General features: G+C 48.0%; 1 protein-coding gene across 1 annotated transcript in view; it reads left to right on the top strand.

The window, feature by feature from the left end:
- Positions 1–20536, top strand: part of LOC142251165 (fibronectin type-III domain-containing protein 3A-like) — a 184852-nt gene that overhangs the window by 92009 nt on the left and 72307 nt on the right. Inside the window, 7 exon segments of the mRNA XM_075323707.1 lie at positions 3699–3977; positions 9837–9895; positions 13213–13370; positions 15965–16024; positions 16168–16306; positions 16781–16834; positions 17657–17778. Of these exon segments, the coding sequence (XP_075179822.1) occupies positions 3699–3977; positions 9837–9895; positions 13213–13370; positions 15965–16024; positions 16168–16306; positions 16781–16834; positions 17657–17778 (871 nt within the window).

Genomic DNA, 20536 nt, shown 5'->3' on the forward strand with positions numbered 1-20536 from the left:
GCCACACAAAGCACTACATTAAAAGTGCAAGGCCCCTCCCCCTCTGGCTATACCCCCCCCGTGGTATCACGGGTTCTCCAGTTTTAGCTTTGTGTGCGAAGGAGGTCAGACATTCCATGCATAGCTCCACAGATTTTAGTCAGCAGTAGCTGCTGACTATTTCGGATGGAAGAAAAGAGGACACATATAGTGTCCCCAGCATGCTCCCTTCTCACCCCTGGATGGTGTTGTAAGGTTGAGGTACCTATTGCTGGTACAGGGCTGGAGCCTGACATGCTGTTTTTCCTTCCACATCCCCTGGTAGGGCTCTGTGGAAGTGGGATCCTGCCGGCCTCTCAGCTCTGACGCCGGGCTCCATCCACAGACCCATTAGAACCTGATGGAGACGGAGCAGGAGTACGATCAGGGACAGGCCCTGCATCATACAGGTACTCTGTGTCCCCGGCAGGCACAGACACACTCCGGGCTGGCTGGGTGTTGTAGTGCGCCGGGGGACCGCAACGTGGAGTTGGTGTCCCTACAGATTACTGGGGGACTTTTTTGTGTATGGGAACGCAGCGCCGACCCCCTCTGGACCGGGCGGCGCTGCCGTGACTTGTGCTGCGCCGGGGATCCGCCGTCCGCGCTTTTACGGCGGCGGCGGTTATAAATTTAGTCCCCGGCTTTTTGGGCCTAGGACGCCGGCAGCTCCGATTCGTTCCCGCCCCCACCCTGTCATTCAGGGTAGGGGAGAGACGCTGTTCGCTAGCAGCGACGAGGGCTGGAGCCTGATTTACATGCTCCAGCCCTCATACTAAGCACAGAGGGAAGCAGGCTTCCCGCTCTTGGTCAGGAACGCCCAGGGCCCGCCCCCCTTCTCTCTCAGGACGCCGGCAGCCATTACATGCATGTCTGGCTGGAGGAAGGACGCAAGGCTCTGGGAGACCTGGACTAGGGGCTATCTGGCGACCACACACCCGCTTTTTTAAGCGGGCGGTAAGCGATTTTTCTGTGCTGGTCCCTCTAGTGCCTCACGGTGTATCGGTGTACTGTGTAAGATATAGAAAGATTGTATTTCTTGCACTGTGAGGTCGCTTCTGGCTGCATATCCCAGATCGCTCTGTGGAAGCAGCAACATGTCATCCTCAAAACGCAAGGCTGCCAAGGCAAAAAGGGCTGTGTATACTGCGTGTGCTGCATGTGGGGCTAATCTACCAGCAAGGCTCCGATGACCCCCATTGTGTGCAATGCTCCGACCCGGTGCTGCTTCGCCAGCCGGAGTCAGGAGAGGTAGTGACCCAGGCTGAGACGCTTGTAGGTTCTGCCCCGGTGACAGGGACAGACTTTGCAGTTTTTGCTGATAATATGTCTGTGGCTATGGCAAAAATCCTTGAAACCCTGCAATCTATGCATGGGGCTCAGTCTTTGGGCACGGCGAGGCCTCTGTCCTCAGGTCCCCCTCACTTGGAATGTATCCAGCCCACAGGGGGGTCCCCGGCTTCACAGGCCGAGGATTATGACTCAGATGATAGCCCCAGCCACCCTAAGCGACCTCGCTGGGAAAGACCCTCGACGTCATCACACTGCTCAGGGTCTCAGCGCAATCAGTCTCCCTGTGATGTGTCTGATGAGAGTGATCAGGAATCCACTCCTGGAACCCCTCTCAACCTGGATACCCCTGATGGGGATGCCATGGTAAACGACCTTATCTCAGCCATCAATAGGCTGTTGGATATTTCTCCCCCAGCCCCTTCAGCAGAAGAGGCGGCTGCGGAGCAGGAGAAGTTTCGTTTCCTTTATCCCAAGCGTAAATTGAGTGCTTTGTTAGATCACTCTGACTTCAGAGAATCAATCCAGAAGCACGACGCTCACCCAGAAAGGCGTTTCTCTAAACGATCTAAAGATACGCGTTTCCCTTTCCCCCCTGAGGTGGTCAAGCGCTGGACACAGTGTCCAAAGGTAGACCCCCCGATTTCCAAACTTGCAGCTAGATCCATAGTTGCAGTGGAGGATGGCGCTTCACTTAAAGATGCCAATGACAGACAGATGGACCTTTGGTTAAAATCTGTCTATGAAGCTATCGGCGCGTCGTTTGCTCCGGCATTCGCAGCCGTATGGGCACTCCAGGCTATTTCAGCTGGCTTAGCAAAAGTGGATGCTATCATGCATCCAGCAGTGCCGCAAGTGGCGCACCTTACCACGCAGATGTCGCTTATCCTGGTGCTCGGCTCAGGGAGTGTCTCCCTGGCCATTTGCATTACCCAAGTTTCTTTCCTTCCTGCAATCGGGGTTAGAAAAGGGCTTGTCGCTCAGCTCCCTTAAAGGGCAAGTTTCGGCACTATCCGTGTTTTTTCAGAAGCGTCTAGCACGTCTGTCTAAGGTGCGCACGTTCCTGCAGGGGGTCTGTCATATTGTGCCCCCGTACAAGCGGCCGTTAGATCCATGGGATCTGAACAGGGTACTAGTTGCTCTCCAGAAGCCGCCCTTCGAGCCTCTGAAGGAAGTTTCCTTTTCTCGGCTGTCGCAGAAAGTGGCGTTTCTTGTTGCGATCACATCGCTTCGGCGAGTGTCTGAGCTGGCAGCTCTGTCATCCAAGGCTCCCTTCCTGGTGTTCCACCAGGACAAGGTAGTGCTGCGCCCCATTCCGGAGTTTCTCCCTAAGGTCGTATCCTCTTTTCATCTTAATCAGGATATTTCCTTGCCTTCTTTTTGTCCTCATCCGGTTCACCGGTATGAAAAGGACTTACGTTTGCTAGATCTGGTGAGAGCACTCAGAATCTACATTTCCCGCACGGCGCCCATGCGCCGTGCCGATGCACTTTTCGTCCTTGTCGCTGGTCCGCGCAAGGGGTTGCAGGCTTCTAAAGCCACCCTGGCTCGATGGATCAAAGAACCAATTCTAGAGGCCTACCGTTCTGCGGGGCTTCCGGTTCCTTCAGGGCTAAAAGCCCACTCAACCAGAGCCGTGGGTGCGTCCTGGGCATTACGTCACCAGGCTTCGGCTCAACAGGTGTGCCAGGCAGCTACCTGGTCCAGTCTGCACACTTTCACCAAGCATTATCAGGTGCATACCTATGCTTCGGCGGATGCCAGCTTAGGTAGAAGAGTCCTGCAGGCGGCAGTGACACCCCCGTAGGGGAGGGCTGTTTTGCAGCTCTAACATGAGGTATTTCTTTACCCACCCAGGGACAGCTTTTGGACGTCCCAATCGTCTGGGTCTCCCAATAGAGCGCTGAAGAAGAAGGGAATTTTGTTACTTACCGTAAATTCCTTTTCTTCTAGCTCTTATTGGGAGACCCAGCACCCGCCCTGTTGTCCTTCGGGATGTTTTTTTGTTGTTTGCGGGTACACATGTTGTTCATGTTGAACGGTTTTTTCAGTTCTCCGATGTTATTCGGAGTTAATTTGTTTAAACCAGTTATTGGCTTCCTCCTTCTTGCTTTGGCACTAAAACTGGAGAACCCGTGATACCACGGGGGGGGTATAGCCAGAGGGGGAGGGGCCTTGCACTTTTAATGTAGTGCTTTGTGTGGCCTCCAGAGGGCAGTAGCTATACCCCAATCGTCTGGGTCTCCCAATAAGAGCTAGAAGAAAAGGAATTTACGGTAAGTAACAAAATTCCCTTCTTTCTCTAAAATTTTGAGTTATCAGTTTATTTATAATATTTTTTTTTTTTGGGGTGTTCGTTTCATTGATTGTCCATCTTCTTTCCACTTTAGAATTACGGTCCCACGGGAGGATGAACTTTCCCCAGAGAGACGAGAGAAGCATGAAAGTGCAAGAGCAGCTCCGGAAAAAATTAAAAGACCGCCAGATTAGCAGCCACAACAACAACAAACTGCACAGCCCACCCTCCTCCCCTCACAAAGCGCACATTGCTGCCAACTCACACATGCAAAACGGATACACCAAGGGTCAGCACTTGGCCGGGGGGCCCATTAAACTGAAGCAAGCAACTCGAATAAGGGGCAGTCCGCCTGTGGAGAGCGAGTCGGGAGGTATGTTGTGCTCAGCATGTGTCCGCTCTACATCCTCTGTATATAGGTGTCTCTAAGAGGAGTCCTATATGGTGTGGACCACCATGAAAGATTTGCTATGTTAATGGGGTAGCAAATCTCCTTTCTTTGTCAACTGCCGGTGTTGAGTTCACCTGGTTATGTGATCTAGTTGCAAAGAGTTATTCCCATATTGATAGATGTTTCTTATTGGGTAGTGATTTTAAGGACAAGCTATTTTGCAATTGACTGTTTATAAAAATTGTTAGCCGTTCTTGAGATATTCATACTTCTGTTTACAGTTCGTTGCCTAGGAAACCGACCACTGCTGTCAGACAGCAGAACGTGTGCAGTGCTTACAAGCTGTTATTTGTAGAGCTTGTAAGCACTGTTTTGAAGCTGGCCAGGATGTCTGGAATACTTTTACCACCTAATTAATACCTGTCAGCTTTACCGCAATGCTTACAAGCCACACAGTAGCGATAGTCGGTCTCCTAGGTAACTAGCTGTAAAGAAATGCAAAGTGCTATTATCTGAAGAATGGTTGCAAATTTTAACAAGCAGTAAATTGCAAAAGTGCTTGTTTTTACAAGTGCTATCTCATGATATTTATCCATGAAGAAGGGAATGGCCTTTTAAACTACAAAGGGGTTCCAAAAACAGCACTAACTTTGCCTACAAGTTGTGTCCGATAATGTGGCTCAGCACGATTGGCCACAGCATCTCCAAGTCGGTTTTTGGAATAAGGAAATTTTGGGCAACCCCTGTGACAATGCACAGGTATTGTCACAACTGACAGATGTCAGGGGAAAGAAAGATCAAGCATGAGAACTTAAAAATGACAATCCTTTTTGTTCTCCCTGGAAATAAGCGAGCGCCAGAAGTGTCTGACACTTGCTTATTCCCTTTTTTTTTTTTTTTTTTTTCTCCAACATTGGCGGTTTGGGTTGAAGAGCTATTGGCCAAATGTGGTTTTGTCCAACAGTTCTGCGGTTGCCTTCATCTCTGCAATGGTCCCCAATGATTTTACTGGGAATTGAATGGACATAACAATTAATTTTGGACAACCCCCGTGACCATACACATTAAATGAGTCAAGGTGTTGTCACAACTGACATATCAGGGGACCGAAAAATGAAGCATGTGGCATTCAAAATGACAATCCTTTTTGTTCTCTCTGGAAATAAGCAAGTGCCAGAAGTTTGACAATCATTTATTCCTTTTTTTTCCCCTCTACATTGGCAGCTTGGGATGAAGACCTATTGGCCAAATATGCACCTGTCCAACAGTTCTGTGGTTGCCTATATTTGTTCATTGGTGCCCCCATGATTTTGCTGGGGAGAGAATGGATATAACAATTTAATTTTGGACAACCCCTGTACACATACACATTAAATGAGTCGAAGGTGTTGTCAGGGGACTGATAAATCACACGTGATGATTAAAATGACAATCCTTTTTGTTCTCCCTGGAAATAAGCGAGCGCCAGAAGTTTCAACACTCGCTTATTCCCCCCTTTTTTTTTTTTTTTTTTTTTTTTTTTTTTTTACATTGGTGGCTTGGGATGAAGAACTATTGGCCAAATGTGTGTTTGTCCAACAGTTCTGTGGTTGCCTTCATTTCTACAATGGTCCCCATGATTTTGCTGGTGAGAGAACGGACATAACAATTTTATGTAGGAAAAGATCTTTCTTTTTTGTTGTTGCCCGCAGATTAGAAATGTTTTTGGAATGGTCACTTTGATTAAATTACAAGCAGATGTGAGATTAAGATGTAAATCCATCATCCACCGTTTCCAGGATATGTTGTATGTATGTATGCATGGCGTCCGTGTGGATGTAAACACCACCCCTGCAGCTGAGGCCGCCCTTGGGATCCAGATTCTAGCACCGTGTATATTAGGAATCCGGAGCCGGACATCTGCTCACTCGATTCCTTTTCATATGTAGAAGTATTTTATATTAGTTTTCAAGAACATTTGCGCTCTCCTATAGAACATTTCCTACTAAATATAAGTTGCCCTCGTTTGTAGATGTTTGTGCAGATTCACCCAAGATTTCACCACTTTTATGATATCTTGGTTGAATCTGCATACAATTCCACTTGAAAATTCAATATACATTTGCGTTGAATAGAAAAGCTCATCTTTTGTGAGCCTCGCCTTACTGAATCGGCTACGCGAGTGCAGCCATCCTTGAGTATTAATATCAAGGATCATCAATCAGTTTATGGGAAAGTGTCACTAGAAAATGACATATTGATTAAATCTGGTTTATATATTAAATGTATTGTACTTTTTTCCTAAATGTCCATATTGTCAATAGTTTTTAAAAAAACAAAACAAAAAAACCCACCTCTATAGAAAAGTTTTCAGAAGTCTCATTATCATCAGAGTAAGGATTTCAATGACCAGTTACTCCTCTGTATACAATAGATAATACAGGTTCTGGCATTTACAATAGGTGATGTCACAGCTCACCTCCTCCTGCTGTACAATGACTGATAGCATCTCTATAATAATAATAATCTTTATTTTTATATAGCGCTGTTAATTCCATAGCACTTTACATACATCAGCAACTCTGTCCCCATCGGGGCTCACACTCTAGAGTCCCTATCTGTAAGTCTTTGGAGTGTGGTGGAACCCGGAGGAAACCCACGCAAACACCGGAAGAATATACAAACTCCTTGCGGATGTTGTCCTTGGTGGGATTTGAACCCAGGACCCCAGCGCAGCAAGACTGCCATGCTAACCACTGAGCCACGTCTATATACCCTAGATAACATCGGATCCACCATTCACGATAGGTGATGTCACAGCTTACCTCCTTCTGTATAATGACTGATAACGCCTTTATATACAGTAGATAACACCAGATCCACCATTCACAATAGTTGTCACAACTCATCTCCTCCTGTATGACTGAAAACCCCTTTATATACAGTAAATAACACAGGATCCACTATTCACAATATGGGATGTCACAGCTCACATCATACTGCTCCTGTACAATGACTGATAACTCCTCTATATACAGTAGGTAACAAGAGATCCACTATTCACAACAGGTGATATCACAGCTCACCTCCTCTCCCTCCTTCACAATGACTTAGTTGTTAACACAGGATCCACCATTCACAATAGTTGATGACCCAGCTCCCTTCCTCCTCCTCCTATACAATGACTGATAACATCTCTATATACAGTCGGTAACACAGTATCCACCATTCACAATAGGTGATGTCACAGCCCACTTCCTCCTATACAGTGACTGAAAACACCTTTATATACATTAGATAACACAGGATCCACCATTCACAGTAGTTGATGACACAGCTTACCTACTTCTCCTATACAGTGACTGCTAACATCTATACAGTCTGTAACACAGGATCCACCATTCACAATAGGTGATGTCACAGCTCACCTCTTCTCCCTCTCTACACATTGATCTTTGCCCTGATTAGAGCACGCTCGGTTAATGCTTCTATACAAACACGGTCAGAGTAGTCGATTGCTGACAATGTCCATGTGACCAGATGTAAAAGTCTAATATTAGGTCTAGTGGCCCTTGTGAAAGTGCAAGATTTCTTTTTTGTTTATAAAGATTATGATATGAATGAAAGTCAAATAAAAAAATTACATTAAAAATAAAACCCTGAATTCATTTTCTGATGACACATCATCTTTAAACATCCTGGAAATCTATTTTTGGCAATTCCTTTCCTTCATTCTGTCGCTAACAACCTGAGATCCATTACAGCTCCTTTATGAACAAACTTTCCAGATTTCGGAATTGTTTAACCTGTTAAAAATTTGATCTTGAAGATCTCTTTTGACTTTTTGCAGCCCAGGTAAGGGGCTCTGCTGTAACAGTCAAATGTCCTGTCATGTTATATGGACAGGAGTTTTCAAACTGGGACTAGCCCTTTAAAGAGGACCAACCACCCGGATTTTCTTATATAAACTAAAGCCGGTGCTATACTGGCGCTATCATGCTGATTCTATACATACCTTTAGTTGTGAGATCGGATGTATAGTTTCTGAAATACAGGCAAGTAAAGTTTGTGAAATGCACTGTTATTTGATAGCAGTTACAGAATATCTAATAGGTGGGTCGGGTTTTGCTAGTTATTCCCGCCCCTGTCTGCTGCCTGTCCTTCCTCCCCTGTCTCTGTTTATTACAGGTGGGAGGAAGGACAGGTAGGAGACAGGGGCAGGAATAACTAGCTAAACCCGACCCACCTATTAGATATTCCATTGCACCGATCATTAAAGGGAACCTGTCATCAGAAATTTGGCTTTCAACCTAAATGTTTCCCCCTCTGCGGCTCGTGGGCTGCATTCTAGCAAGGTTTCTATACTTTTTGTGCCCCCTTTTAAACCAACATAAATACTTTATAAAACTGTACCTTTTGCTTTGAAAATCTTGTAAATCGTCCATGGGGGCGGGCCGTGTGGCGTCCATTGCTGTATCTTACGCCGTCCCCCATGCTCCAAATCATCCCTCTGGACGCCGCCCACTGCGCCCGAGGTCCCGTGCACGCCGGGACACCTAGTGACGTGGTCGCAGGCACGAGAGTATGGGCGGCGCTGTGATTGCATCGCAAGTGCCCGCCCATACTCTCGTGTGCGCGCTCTCCCCCTCTGTACGTCGCTCAGATCCTCCGCTTCTCCTGTAGTGGCCTGCTCTGCTCCTCCCATCTATTTCCTGCTGCAGGGTACGATGGGAAGGATGTGACGTCGGACCGGCACAGAACGCTGGAGGCAGTGGGGAAAGGGCGGGCACGAGAGTATGGGCGGGCACTTGCGATGCAATCACAGCGCCGCCCATACTCTCATGCCTGCGACCACGTCACTAGGTGTCCCGGCGTGCACGGGACCTCGGGCGCAGTGGGCGGCGTCCTGAGGGATGATTTGGAGCATGGGGGACGGCGTAAGATACAGCAACGGACGCCACACGGCCCGCCCCCATGGATAATTTACAAGATTTTCAAACCGAAAGGTACAGTTTTATAAAGTATTTATTTTGGTTTAAAAGGGGACACAAAAAGTATAGAAACCTTACTAGAATGCAGCCCACGAGCTGCAGAGGGGGGAAACATTTAGGCTGGAAGCCAAATTTCTGATGACAAGTTCCCTTTAAATAACAATGTATTGCACAAACTTTACTTGCTTATATTTCAGAAACTATACATCCGATCTCACAACTAAAGGTATGTATAGAATCAGCATGATAGCGCCAGTATAGCACTGGCTTTAGTTTATATAGGAAAATCCTGGTGGTTGGTCCTCTTTAAGGACTTTTTATAGGATTTCTGTATGGCAGACATCCTTTACTGTTACCTAGCTTTCCCAATTCGGCTAGAAATGACCATTGCCCGTTGTCACATATAAACATCCCTTTGTACTTGTGTCCTGACATCTTGTGTATGCCGCCAGTGACCTTTTAATACACTTCTTTGGAAATGCACAACACTTGGCAACACTAATCCAGGATCTGCAGCCGGACACTGGGCCAAGCATGGCCGAGGCGGAAGTATGGAATCGGATTTTCCAGATGAATAATGGCTTGTGTTGTGCAATGCTTGGTGCTTGCATCATTCCTGTCCTCAGATGGTGGTAAAGTGCATTGTCTGTGTATGCAAATACCAGTCCCCACCAGCAGATTAGAGAGTAACATCTGTGCCTCTTGCCCGTCCCCTGACTGTGAAATCAATACCAGTTGGCGGTTTCTTAAAAGCTTTTAAGATAAAAATAAACCCAGAAAACCATTTTGCCCGGCGGGCCTACTGTGCGTGCGAAGGGTTTATTCTATGTACCGTATATTTTAGGTTTTTCTTTTCTTGTCTTTGTGTTAGATGGTGAGGCGGAACCGAAAAAGCTTCAGGATTTCAGCCCCAGTATGGCCAAGCCAGGCGTAAGTATATTGTGATCTGCGAGAATGGCGGCTGCCCTGGCTGCAGATGGACTTTGTCTATTTTACTCCATCTTTGGATATCTCGAAAACTGACCCGAAATGTAAGCATGTGTCACGGGAATCTTTGATAGTAGGGAACAGCATAAATGACATTGTAAAAGGGGTTGCTATAGTCGGAGTAGGTGTTCACAATCTGATTGTCAGCTTGTACCAATCTAATATATAATGCTCAGTGTGTGTGTGTGTGTGTGTGTGTGTGTCTGCTAAAGGAATTTGCACCGTCGCATTTACAATCACGAAATTTTGCACAGACACCCCATGTGACTCAGGGAACGTCATAGACTATGTTTTGACGGGAAAATTTAACCCCTCGCTTTACAGTTACTCTCCAGCCTCCATTAAACTGAAGAGGTGGGAGCTACAGGCTATTAATATCAACTGTCAGTGGTTGCTATAGGAACATAATAAACTGTTAGTTTAAGAAGCTTATGTGTGAGGTAATATGATTTCGGTGGGGAGACGGATAGTAAGAGGCAGCCGGGCAAATAGAGGCAGAGAGACAGCCGGGCAGAGAGACAGTTACTATCCAGGGCAACGCCCAGGTACTACCGCTAGATAGATAGCCCATCCATCATCGGTTCTTGCTAGCTGTAATTGTTTGGGTTCTGGCGAGTGCGGTTTTGGGGTATTTTTGGATGGGGGGGTGTCTGCAATTCTTTTGGGAGTTTCTGCAATTCTTTTGGGAGTGTCTGCTTTCGGTTTGGGGGTGTCTGCTTTCGTTTTGGGAGTGTCTGCTTTCGTTTTGGGCTCATCTTTTGAGTAGGGCTTATATTTTAAGCATACTCAAAAAAGCCCCACTAGGCCTTATTTTCAGGGAAACTGGGTATGTGTATATTTTGAATCTATACACGTGTCTCGGGTATGGGACGTGACCACAGTTTCTGCATGACACTAACATTGCCTAATCCTTCATGCAGAGATGGTGAAAATCTCAGCTCTGTTCACAGCTCATTTTCTGTCTTGTTTGGCGTCTGTGATTGCCGGGGAAATCTGGCGCATGCGCAATAGATTGCATAGAGTTGCAAACTTTACACAGGGACTGAGCATATATTGTATGTGCACATGCTTAGAAGTAAATTCTGCCCCTTGGAGGGGACATCAGGGATGATATCCTGCATATTTTTAAGCTTAGAACGCCGACTGGGATCAAAACATGACTTGTGGTCAAAACTAGAGAAAGCGATTTTATTCCCAGCACCTGCGTCAGTGACTCCCAGATGCCGGACAGGAGCCCTGTGATCCGCCTCATATCTGGTGGCACATCCCCGGCTGCTCTCTTGATTGGTGAGCTTCGCTCGTGGTCATCGTTGTGGTGTGACGCACATTTGACATTTTGCTAGGCTGGCTAATCAAAAGAGCTGCAGATATTGGCCGATAGGAGGGGGTTCTCTGGGATCTCGTCTGTGGGCCACAGATTTCCGACCTGGTCAGTAGCAAGGTCCTGCGATTCGGTTTGTACCATCTCTAATCAAATCTGTTGGTGCAGTCATTGATTCAATAGTAAGTAGTAGAGATAGACGGGTACAGACCTCTGTTGTCTCCATCAGTCCCTTAGAAAATAAGTGCACCCAAGGTATTGATGCACCTCAATGAAAAATGGGAGATCCCTGAGCTCCATATTTTGGATCAGTTTAAAGAGGACCAACCACCAGGATTTTCCTATATAAACTAAAGCCAGTGTTATACTGGAGCTACCATGCGAATTCTATACGTATCTTTAGTTGTGAGATCGGATGTATAGTTTCTGAAATACCGGCTAGTAAAGTTTGGGAAATTACTTTTATTTGATAGTAACTACAGAATATCTAATAGGTGGGTCGGGTTTTGCTAGTTATTCCTGCCTCTGTCTGCCTGCTTTTTCCTCCTCCCCCTGTCTCTGTTATTATAGAGGGAGGAAGGATAGGGGGAGGAAGGATAGGCAGACAGAGGCAGGAATAACTAGCAAAACCCGACCCATCTATTAGCTATTCTGTAGCTGCTATCAATCAAGTAACAGTGATTTCACAAACTTTACTTGCTTGTATTTCAGAAAATATACATCCGATCTCACAACTAAAGGTATGTATAGAATCAGCATGATAGCGCCAGTATAGCACTGGCTTTAGTTTATATAGGAAAATCCTGGTGGCTGGTCCTCTTTAAGTCCTAGCAATCATCTATCCATAGGAAAGCTAGGATGTTATGTTAGACCAGACACTTCAAGATGCACTGTTTTTATTTTTTTATTTTTTTTTTGGGGGTGGAAGCCACTTTGTGCATCTTAGGGGTACTTTGCACGCTGCGACATCGCTAGCCGATTGTAGCGATACTGAGCGCGATAGTCCCCGCCCCCGTCGCAGATGCGATATCTTGTGATAGCTGCCGTAGCAAACATTATCGCTACGGCAGCTTCACACGCACTTACCTGCCCTGCGACGTCGCGCTGGCTGGCAACCTGCCTCCTTCCTAAGGGGGCGGGTCGTGCGGCATCATAGCGACATCACACGGCAGGCGGCCAATAGAAGCGGAGGGGCGGAGATGAGCGGAATGTAAACATCCTGCCCACCTCCTTCCTTCCTTCCTCATTGCAGGTGGGACGCAGGTAGGAGATGTGTGCTGCCGCAGGAGCGAGGAACAACATCGTACCTGTCGCTGCAGCGAAATTATGGAAATGACCGACACTACACAGATCACCGATCGTTTATCGGTGCTTTTAGGCTTTACACGTTGCGACGTCGTTACCGGCGCCAGATGTGCGTCACTTTCGATTTGACCCCGCCGAGATCGCAGTAGCGATGTCGCAACGTGCAAAGTACCCCTAACAAGGGCTGAAATTCTGCACAGCCCTTCCTCTGGACGAGCCTGCGTTGGCACCGGGTGTTGCGTGTGTAGGCCTCTGTAGGTTGCAGCCTTGTGTGCTCCGAGGTCTGGCCCAGTCAGACGTCTCCATTTCTTGTATGTTATGGGGGTATTCAAGGACGCACAGTTCATTCTGATCACATTACATCACTCCATTAACAATGCATTCTCCAGCCACACTTCCTGAATAGAGACTCTTTCATTCTCAGGCCGGCCATTTCTTGGCTTTTTCTTCGTCCCATATCTTACATGTTGTCAGCTTGTCAATTTAAGAAAGGAAAAATAAGAAAATAATTCTTATATACATCCGATAGGACTGCACGAAAGAAAGGTTATTTGTATTGTGTTATGGTTTGTGGGATTTCTTGTGACCTATAACCTGACATGCTTTATATATAGTGGTTTATCTTTTTATATAGATTTCCAATTTGGAAGCGAGGTCCGTTGCGTTGTCCTGGAGCGTGCAAGTCACCTCCCAGAACCGTGACAGTCCCACAAGCCATTTACCAGGAGCGTTCATGTATGAGGTGACCGTATCCAACAGTGGCAAAAACGGAAAGTTCAAGCCTGCTTACTCGTAAGTACTAATGCCTCCTTGAAATATTGGATGCTAAGTGCTATCTAAAGGAATAGTCTGTATGCAATGTTATATTCAGTGATGTCACTTGCAGGGGGTCACTGGTCTCTGCATGCCAGGTATTCTGACACCACTCTATTGCTGGCTTGTTACTGCTGATCTGAGCCAACAACACAGAGCGCGCTGTCATTCTGCACAATCGCACAATGCCAATGTACAGGGAAACGCCCAACCTCTGAAATGAGCGTCACCGATGACGCTTTGTTTCAGGGAAGAAGCAGGGGCTGTGTTAGTGACCACAGCTTCTGCCCACTGATGACACTTCATTTCATGGAGGAAGCAGGGGCTGTGTCAGTGACTACAGCCTCTGCCCACTCATGACGCTTTGTTTCATGGAGGAAGCAGGGGCTGTGTTAGTGACCACAGCCTCTGCCCACTGATGCAACTTCATTTCAGGGAGGAGGCAAGGGCTGTGTTAGTGACTGCAGCCTCTGCCCACTGATGACACTTCATTTCAGGGAGGAGGCAAGGGCTGTGTCAGTGACTGCAGCCTCTGCCCACTGATGACACTTCATTTCAGGGAGGAGGCAAGGGCTGTGTCAGTGACTGCAGCCTGTGCCCACTGATGACACTTCATTTCAGGAAGGAGGCAAGGGCTGTGTTAGTGACTGCAGCCTCTGCCCACTGATGACACTTCATTTCAGGGAGGAGGCAAGGGCTGTGTCAGTGACTGCAGCCTCTGCCCACTGATGACACTTCATTTCAGGGAGGAGGCAAGGGCTGTGTCAGTGACTGCAGTCTGTGCCCACTGATGACACTTCATTTCAGGGAGGAGGCAAGGGCTGTGTTAGTGACTGCAGCCTGTGCCCACTGATGACACTTCATTTCAGGGAGGAGGCTGGGGCTGTGTCAGTGACTGCCGTCTGTGCCCACTGATGACACTTCATTTCAGGGAGAAGGCAAGGGCTGTGTCAGTGACTACAGCCTCTGCCCACTGATGACGCTTCATTTGAATATCCCAGCATGTACTGGGATTCTCAAATGAAGTCTCATCAAAAAGGAAGTAGGTAAAAAAATAGAAGCGGTTAGTGTAGTTGAGGAATGGTAGGGAATTTTTAATGTAAGTGTATTAGAAAATAGTTTAAATTATAGCATTAAATAGATACAGATTTAGAATAAAATTTCTTTGGCCTTCGGACCGCCCTTTTAAAGGAACACTTAAATCACCTGGAGGGTCTCAGTTATTGAAAGACTTAAGCTTAAATGATAAATTGTGTAATATGTTGAAAACAAAATGATATATCAGTGGTAAATGGGAAAAAAAAAATCATCACCCGATGTGGCTCTGTAGTGAATGCAGTCCTGTGGACATGATCCTGATGAGGCGGCGGATGGCGTCCTGGTAAATCTCCTTCCAGACCTGGAGAAAGTCATCAGTAACGGTCTGGACATTCTGTGGCACTGATACATAATGTCCAAGCTTCAGGTCTCTGAGGATCAGTCCATTGCATCCATGCTCTTGTCATCTAGGAGCCGCCACGTTAGACCGTGCACCAGGAAGATCTCGAGCCCCAGCGCAGTAACGTTCATGGGTTATTGTTGATATTACAATCTAGTAAAGTGATAAAATATCACTATCGTTTTGCTACTTTTTAATCCTTGTTGATCCGATTTCTGAGACCTCGACGATTCTGAGATTGAAGGGGCTATAGTGATGGATTAACACTGCATCCACTTCCAAGTCATGGGAAATCCACCCATTTGCATCGGGAAAAAAAAGTGAAGTGGATGCAACTCTGAACCCACACGGTGGCTCAGTGGTTGGCACTGTATGGTGGCTCAGTGGTTGGCACTGTATGGTGGCTCAGTGGTTGGCACTGTATGGTGGCTCAGTGGTTGGCACTGTATGGTGGCTCAGTGGTTGGCACTGTATGGTGGCTCAGTGGTTGGCACTGTATGGCGGCTCAGTGGTTGGCACTGTATGGCGGCTCAGTGGTTGGCACTGTATGGCGGCTCAGTGGTTGGCACTGTATGGCGGCTCAGTGGTTGGCACTGTATGGCGGCTCAGTGGTTGGCACTGTATGGCGGCTCAGTGGTTGGCCCTGTATGGCGGCTCAGTGGTTGGCCCTGTATGGCGGCTCAGTGATTGGCCCTGTATGGCGGCTCAGTGGTTGGCCCTGTATGGCGGCTCAGTGGTTGGCACTGTATGGCGGCTCAGTGGTTGGCACTGTATGGCGGCTCAGTGGTTGGCACTGTAGTCTTGCAGCGCTGGGGTCCTGGGTTCAAATCCCACCAAGGACGACATCTACCAGGAGTTTGTATGTTCTCCCCGTGTTTGCGAGGGTTTCCTCTGACACTCCAAAGACCTAGTGATACGGAATGTAGATTGTGAGCCCCAATGGGGACAGTGATGATGACTGTAAAGCGCTACAGACTATGATGGTACTTCATAAATGAGTAATATAATGAAATAAATCAGCATTATTCGGATCTGTGGATCGCCAATAGAGCATCTCGTGGTCTTGCATAACCTGTAGTATGGGCATATATGCTAGCTTTATGTTTAGTAGGTAATTGTGCTTTTTCTCTTCCAGAGGAGATACTACAGCGTGCACACTCGCAGAGCTGCGGCCAGCCACGGACTACCACGTGCGGTACGTGCACTTTGGCCTGTAACTAGGAAGGTCTATCTTTCTAGGAATGGTTCCCTCTTTACTGTGTCCGTCTCGTCCTCTTCTCCTGGGGGAGGTTTTGTTACTGATGATAATAATCGTCCATAATCCTTTTTGTGTTGCAGAGTTACGGCCACGTGTCCACCTCTAGAGGGATCCATCTCCGAATTAGTGAGCTTTACTACGGAAAGCTGTGAGCCGGATTCACCAGCGCCGCCAAAGCTCATTAATAGAAGTCGGAATTGCTTGAATCTGCAGTGGAAGGTGAGTAAAGCCGCGAGGTCCTCGTGTTCTTATTAGGCTTTATAACCACCATCAGTGTTTGCAGCATTTTGGACACAACGTGTTTTGGCTGCGTCCAAAACGCTGCGTAGTATAGTACAATGACAGTGGATGGGATTTATAGAAATCTCCTGCCCACTGGGTGTGTACTGCCCGCAGCAAACACTGACCTGCGGTGCGGCTTGCCAAGCTGCAGCATATCGGTGTATTGCTACGGAGCCGCAAGTATTCTGCACAGGGAGAAGAGAGGGAAAGACTGCAGGGCCCCCGAACACTGACCATGGGCACGGGCAGCTGCGGTCTACTGCAGTCAGCAGTCGCGGCTCCACAGGAGAGGACATGCTGGGACCAAGACACAAAATGTCCGGATTGTGAGCACGTACTTTTTTTTTTTTTTTGTTTTTCAATCCTGTCAATTGTTAATTTTTAAATGTATATTTTTATCCTTACTTTCAGGCGTCTAATGACAATGGATCCAAAATTAATGGCTACCTTTTGGAATGGGATGAGGTAATGGATAAACATTATATTATGTAATATTTGTAGCCTAGAATTTTGTGAACTCATTGCTTACAATGGTAGCCTATAGCATACAATACTTAATTTTTATATATATATATATATATATATATATATATATATATATATATATATATATACACATATACACACACACATAGACTGTGGGTGTGTGTACATGTGCTAACAAAATTAAGTATTGTATGCTACTGGCTCTCGCGTTACACCGGTGTAATTCGAGAGCAGTGCCATTCTCGCATCAGCCGACAACGGAGGGGATAGGGAGATAAATCCGGCCCCTCTCCTCCGCAGCGCTCCGGCCCCTCTCCTCCGCAGCTCTCCGGCCCCTCTCCTCCGCAGCTCTCCGGCCCCTCTCCTCCGCAGCTCTCCGGCCCCTCTCCTCCGCAGCTCTCCGGCCCCTCTCCTCCGCAGCGCTCCGGCCCCTCTCCTCCGCAGCGCTCCGGCCCCTCTCCTCCGCAGTGCGCCGGTCCCTCTCCTCCGCAGCGCGCCGGCCCCTCTCCTCCGCAGCTGTGGTCTGATCGGACCACAGTCTCATGACACTCTGTCCCACTGTGCTGCGAGTGTGAGCCGAGTGTCATGCGAGCACTCGCAGTAATCCCCGTGTGGCCTCAGCCGTATTGTTCTACTAATACAGTAGTTTTACTCTCACCATATCTGTCACTGGGAGGTGAGCTGCCCTGCTAGACACCAGGTAGTAAGGAGACTGCACCGCTCTCAGCTGCTCACGAGACACCTTGAGAATACCCCTTTAACACATTCTAACAAAAGTCTTGTTTCTTTTTCATTCTCCAGGGGAAACATGGACCATATAAAGAATGTTACTTCGGTCACCTTAAGCAATACAAGTTAACAAAGCTGTCACCATCCACGAAATATGCCTTTAGAATAGCAGCCAAAAATGATATTGGAATGAGGTAAGATACATTTCATGCTGATCCTTAGCCGTCTGTTTCCCCCTACATGACAAATGCCCTGCTGGGATGGAAATGACAAAACCTCCTTGTGATTTATTTTTCCTTTTTATGCTTTTTTAGTTTTGGTTTGGTACATCTCTAAGGGTGTTATATGCCTGGGCTTGTCCATTGAGGAGCTACCCTCTAATCTCAGCTCTCCTTGTGTTCCTTTGAAATTCATTTTGCATTGTGATACCTCTATTATTCCTCTTGTACAAATCTGAATAAGTCAAAAATTGGTCACTATCATGTCTTTTGTTAAAGGGAATCTGTCAGCAGGTTTTTGCTATGTAATCTGAGAGCAGCATGATGTAGTAGCTGAAGTCCTGGTTCCAGCAATGTGTCACTTGCTGGTGTGCATGCTGTCGTTTTGGTATGATCATCAGTTGTTGACGTGGTTTGCTGAGCTGTGTATAACCCCTCACACATCCCTGATTGACAGCTGTCTGTGTACACTTCATTGACAGAAAGTTGCTAATCAGTAGTGGTGGTGGGGCTACACAGAGCAGCAGGATTTGGATGCATAAGACACGGTGTCTCAGTGGTTAACACTGTGTGGTGGCTCAGTGGTTAGCACTGTATGGTGGCTCAGTGGTTAGCACTGCAGTCTTGTAGCGCTGGGGTCCTGGGTTCAAATCCCACCAAGGACACCATCTGCAAGGAGTTTGTATGTTCTCCCCGTGTTTGCGTGGGTATCCTCCGGGTTCTCCGGTTTCTTCCCACATTCCAAAAACATACTCATAGGGAACCTAGATTGTGAGCCCCAATGGGGACAGTGTTGCTATTGTATGTAAAGCGCTGTAGAACTAACAGCGCCATATAAATGAATAAATATTATTTTCTTTGTCGCTCCATTGGGAGACCCAGACAATTGGGTGTATAGGCTATGCCTCCGGAGGCCGCACAAAGTATTACACTTAAAAGTGTTAAGCCCCTCCCCTTCTGCCTATGCACCCCCCGTGCTCCCACGGGCTCCTCAGTTTTTTGCTTTGTGCGAAGGAGGTCAGACACGCACGCACAGCTCCACAGATTGGTCAGCAGCAGCTGCTGACTATGTCGGATGGAAGAAAAGTGGGCCCATATAGAGCCCCCAGCATGCTCCCTTCTCACCCCACTCTTGTCGGCGGTGTTGTTAAGGTTGAGGTATCCATTGCGGGTACGGAGGCTGGAGCCCACATGCTGTTTTCCTTCCCCATCCCCCTCAGGGCTCTGGGTGAAGTGGGATCCTATCGGTCTCCAGGCACTGAGACCGTGCTTCATCCACAACTCCTGTGGAGCCTGCTGGATAGGAGCCGGGTATCGTTCAGGGACATGGCCCTGCTACTTGGAGGTACTCTGTATCCCTGTGGGGACAGCGCACAGCAACACTCCAGCTTTGCTGGGTGTGCTAGTGCACCGGGGACCACGGCGCTGACCGGGTTAATATGTGCCATTACACACTCAGCGTTGCTGAATGTGTTTATGTATAGGGACTGCCGCACTGACCGCCGCGGCCATGGAAACACTGCGGCGCGGCTGGGACTTGTAGTGCGCCGGGGACTTTCACGCCGGCCGCGCTTTTACGGCGGCCGCGTTTATTACTAGAGTCCCCGGCTTTTTGCGGCCTAGTTTCCTTTCCTCCCGCCCACAGCCCTGACAGGCAGGGGAAGGGCGGGACGCTGCACAGAACGAGCAGCACTGAGGGCTGGAGCATGCTTTGCATACTCCACCCCTCTCACTGTGCACAGTGCGGGCACCAGTTCCCGCTCTTTCTGGGTCACGCCCACGGCTCCCTCCTCTCCTCAGGACGCCGGCAGCCATTCCTGTCAGCTCCTCGGACGCTGCAGAGGGGGACAAAGTCTGGGAGACCCAGGCAGGGACTCTGGTGGCCTCACAACCGCTTTAGGCGGGTGGTAAGCAGCACCTGTGGTGCTAGCCCCATTGTGCAGTAGTGTAACATTATATGTTTATGGTATTTATGTTTTACACTGTATGGTGCACAGTTGATTTCTGGCTATATACCCTATTGTGTTACTCAGGGAAGATAATAGCATGGCGCCCACGAAAGGCAGGGGTGCCAAAACACAGGCTTATTATGTTGCCTGCGCCGCATGTACGACCCCGCTACCGGCAGGTTCCACTGACCCTCATTGTGTGCACTGTTCGGCCCCTGTGGCACTTACTCAGCCGGAGCCTCTGCTAAGAGGGGCCCAGGGGGAGCCACCTGCTAACACTGTTCAGGTGACGGGGACGGAGTTTACAAAACTCTCTGAGACTATGGCTAAGATACTAGAAGCCTTGCAGTCCAGGCCGGTATCTCAGCACAGGGACTCTGTTGAATCTTTGTTCCCTGGCCCACCTCAGCTGGACCAACAATGTCCTCCCGGGGTATCTCATGGATCCCAGGCTGAGGGTTTTGACACAGACCCCAGCCCCAGACCGACTAAGCGAGCTCGCTTAGATTTTCCCTCGACATCATCATATTGTGCAGGGTCTCAGAGGGGGGAATCTCTGGTTGATGATGCGGAGACAGCTGATCAGGATTCTGATCCTGAGGCCGCTCTCAATCTTGATACTCCGGACGGGGACGCCATAGTGAACGACCTTATTGCGTCCATCAATCGTATGTTGGATATTTCTCCCTCAGCTCCTCCGGTGGAGGAGTCAGCTTCTCAGCAGGAGAAATTCCGTTTCAGGTTTCCCAAGCGTACACCGAGTATGTTTCTGGACCACTCTGATT

The sequence above is a fragment of the Anomaloglossus baeobatrachus genome, chromosome 9 (assembly GCF_048569485.1).
Source record: "Anomaloglossus baeobatrachus isolate aAnoBae1 chromosome 9, aAnoBae1.hap1, whole genome shotgun sequence".
Lineage (NCBI taxonomy): Eukaryota > Metazoa > Chordata > Amphibia > Anura > Aromobatidae > Anomaloglossus > Anomaloglossus baeobatrachus.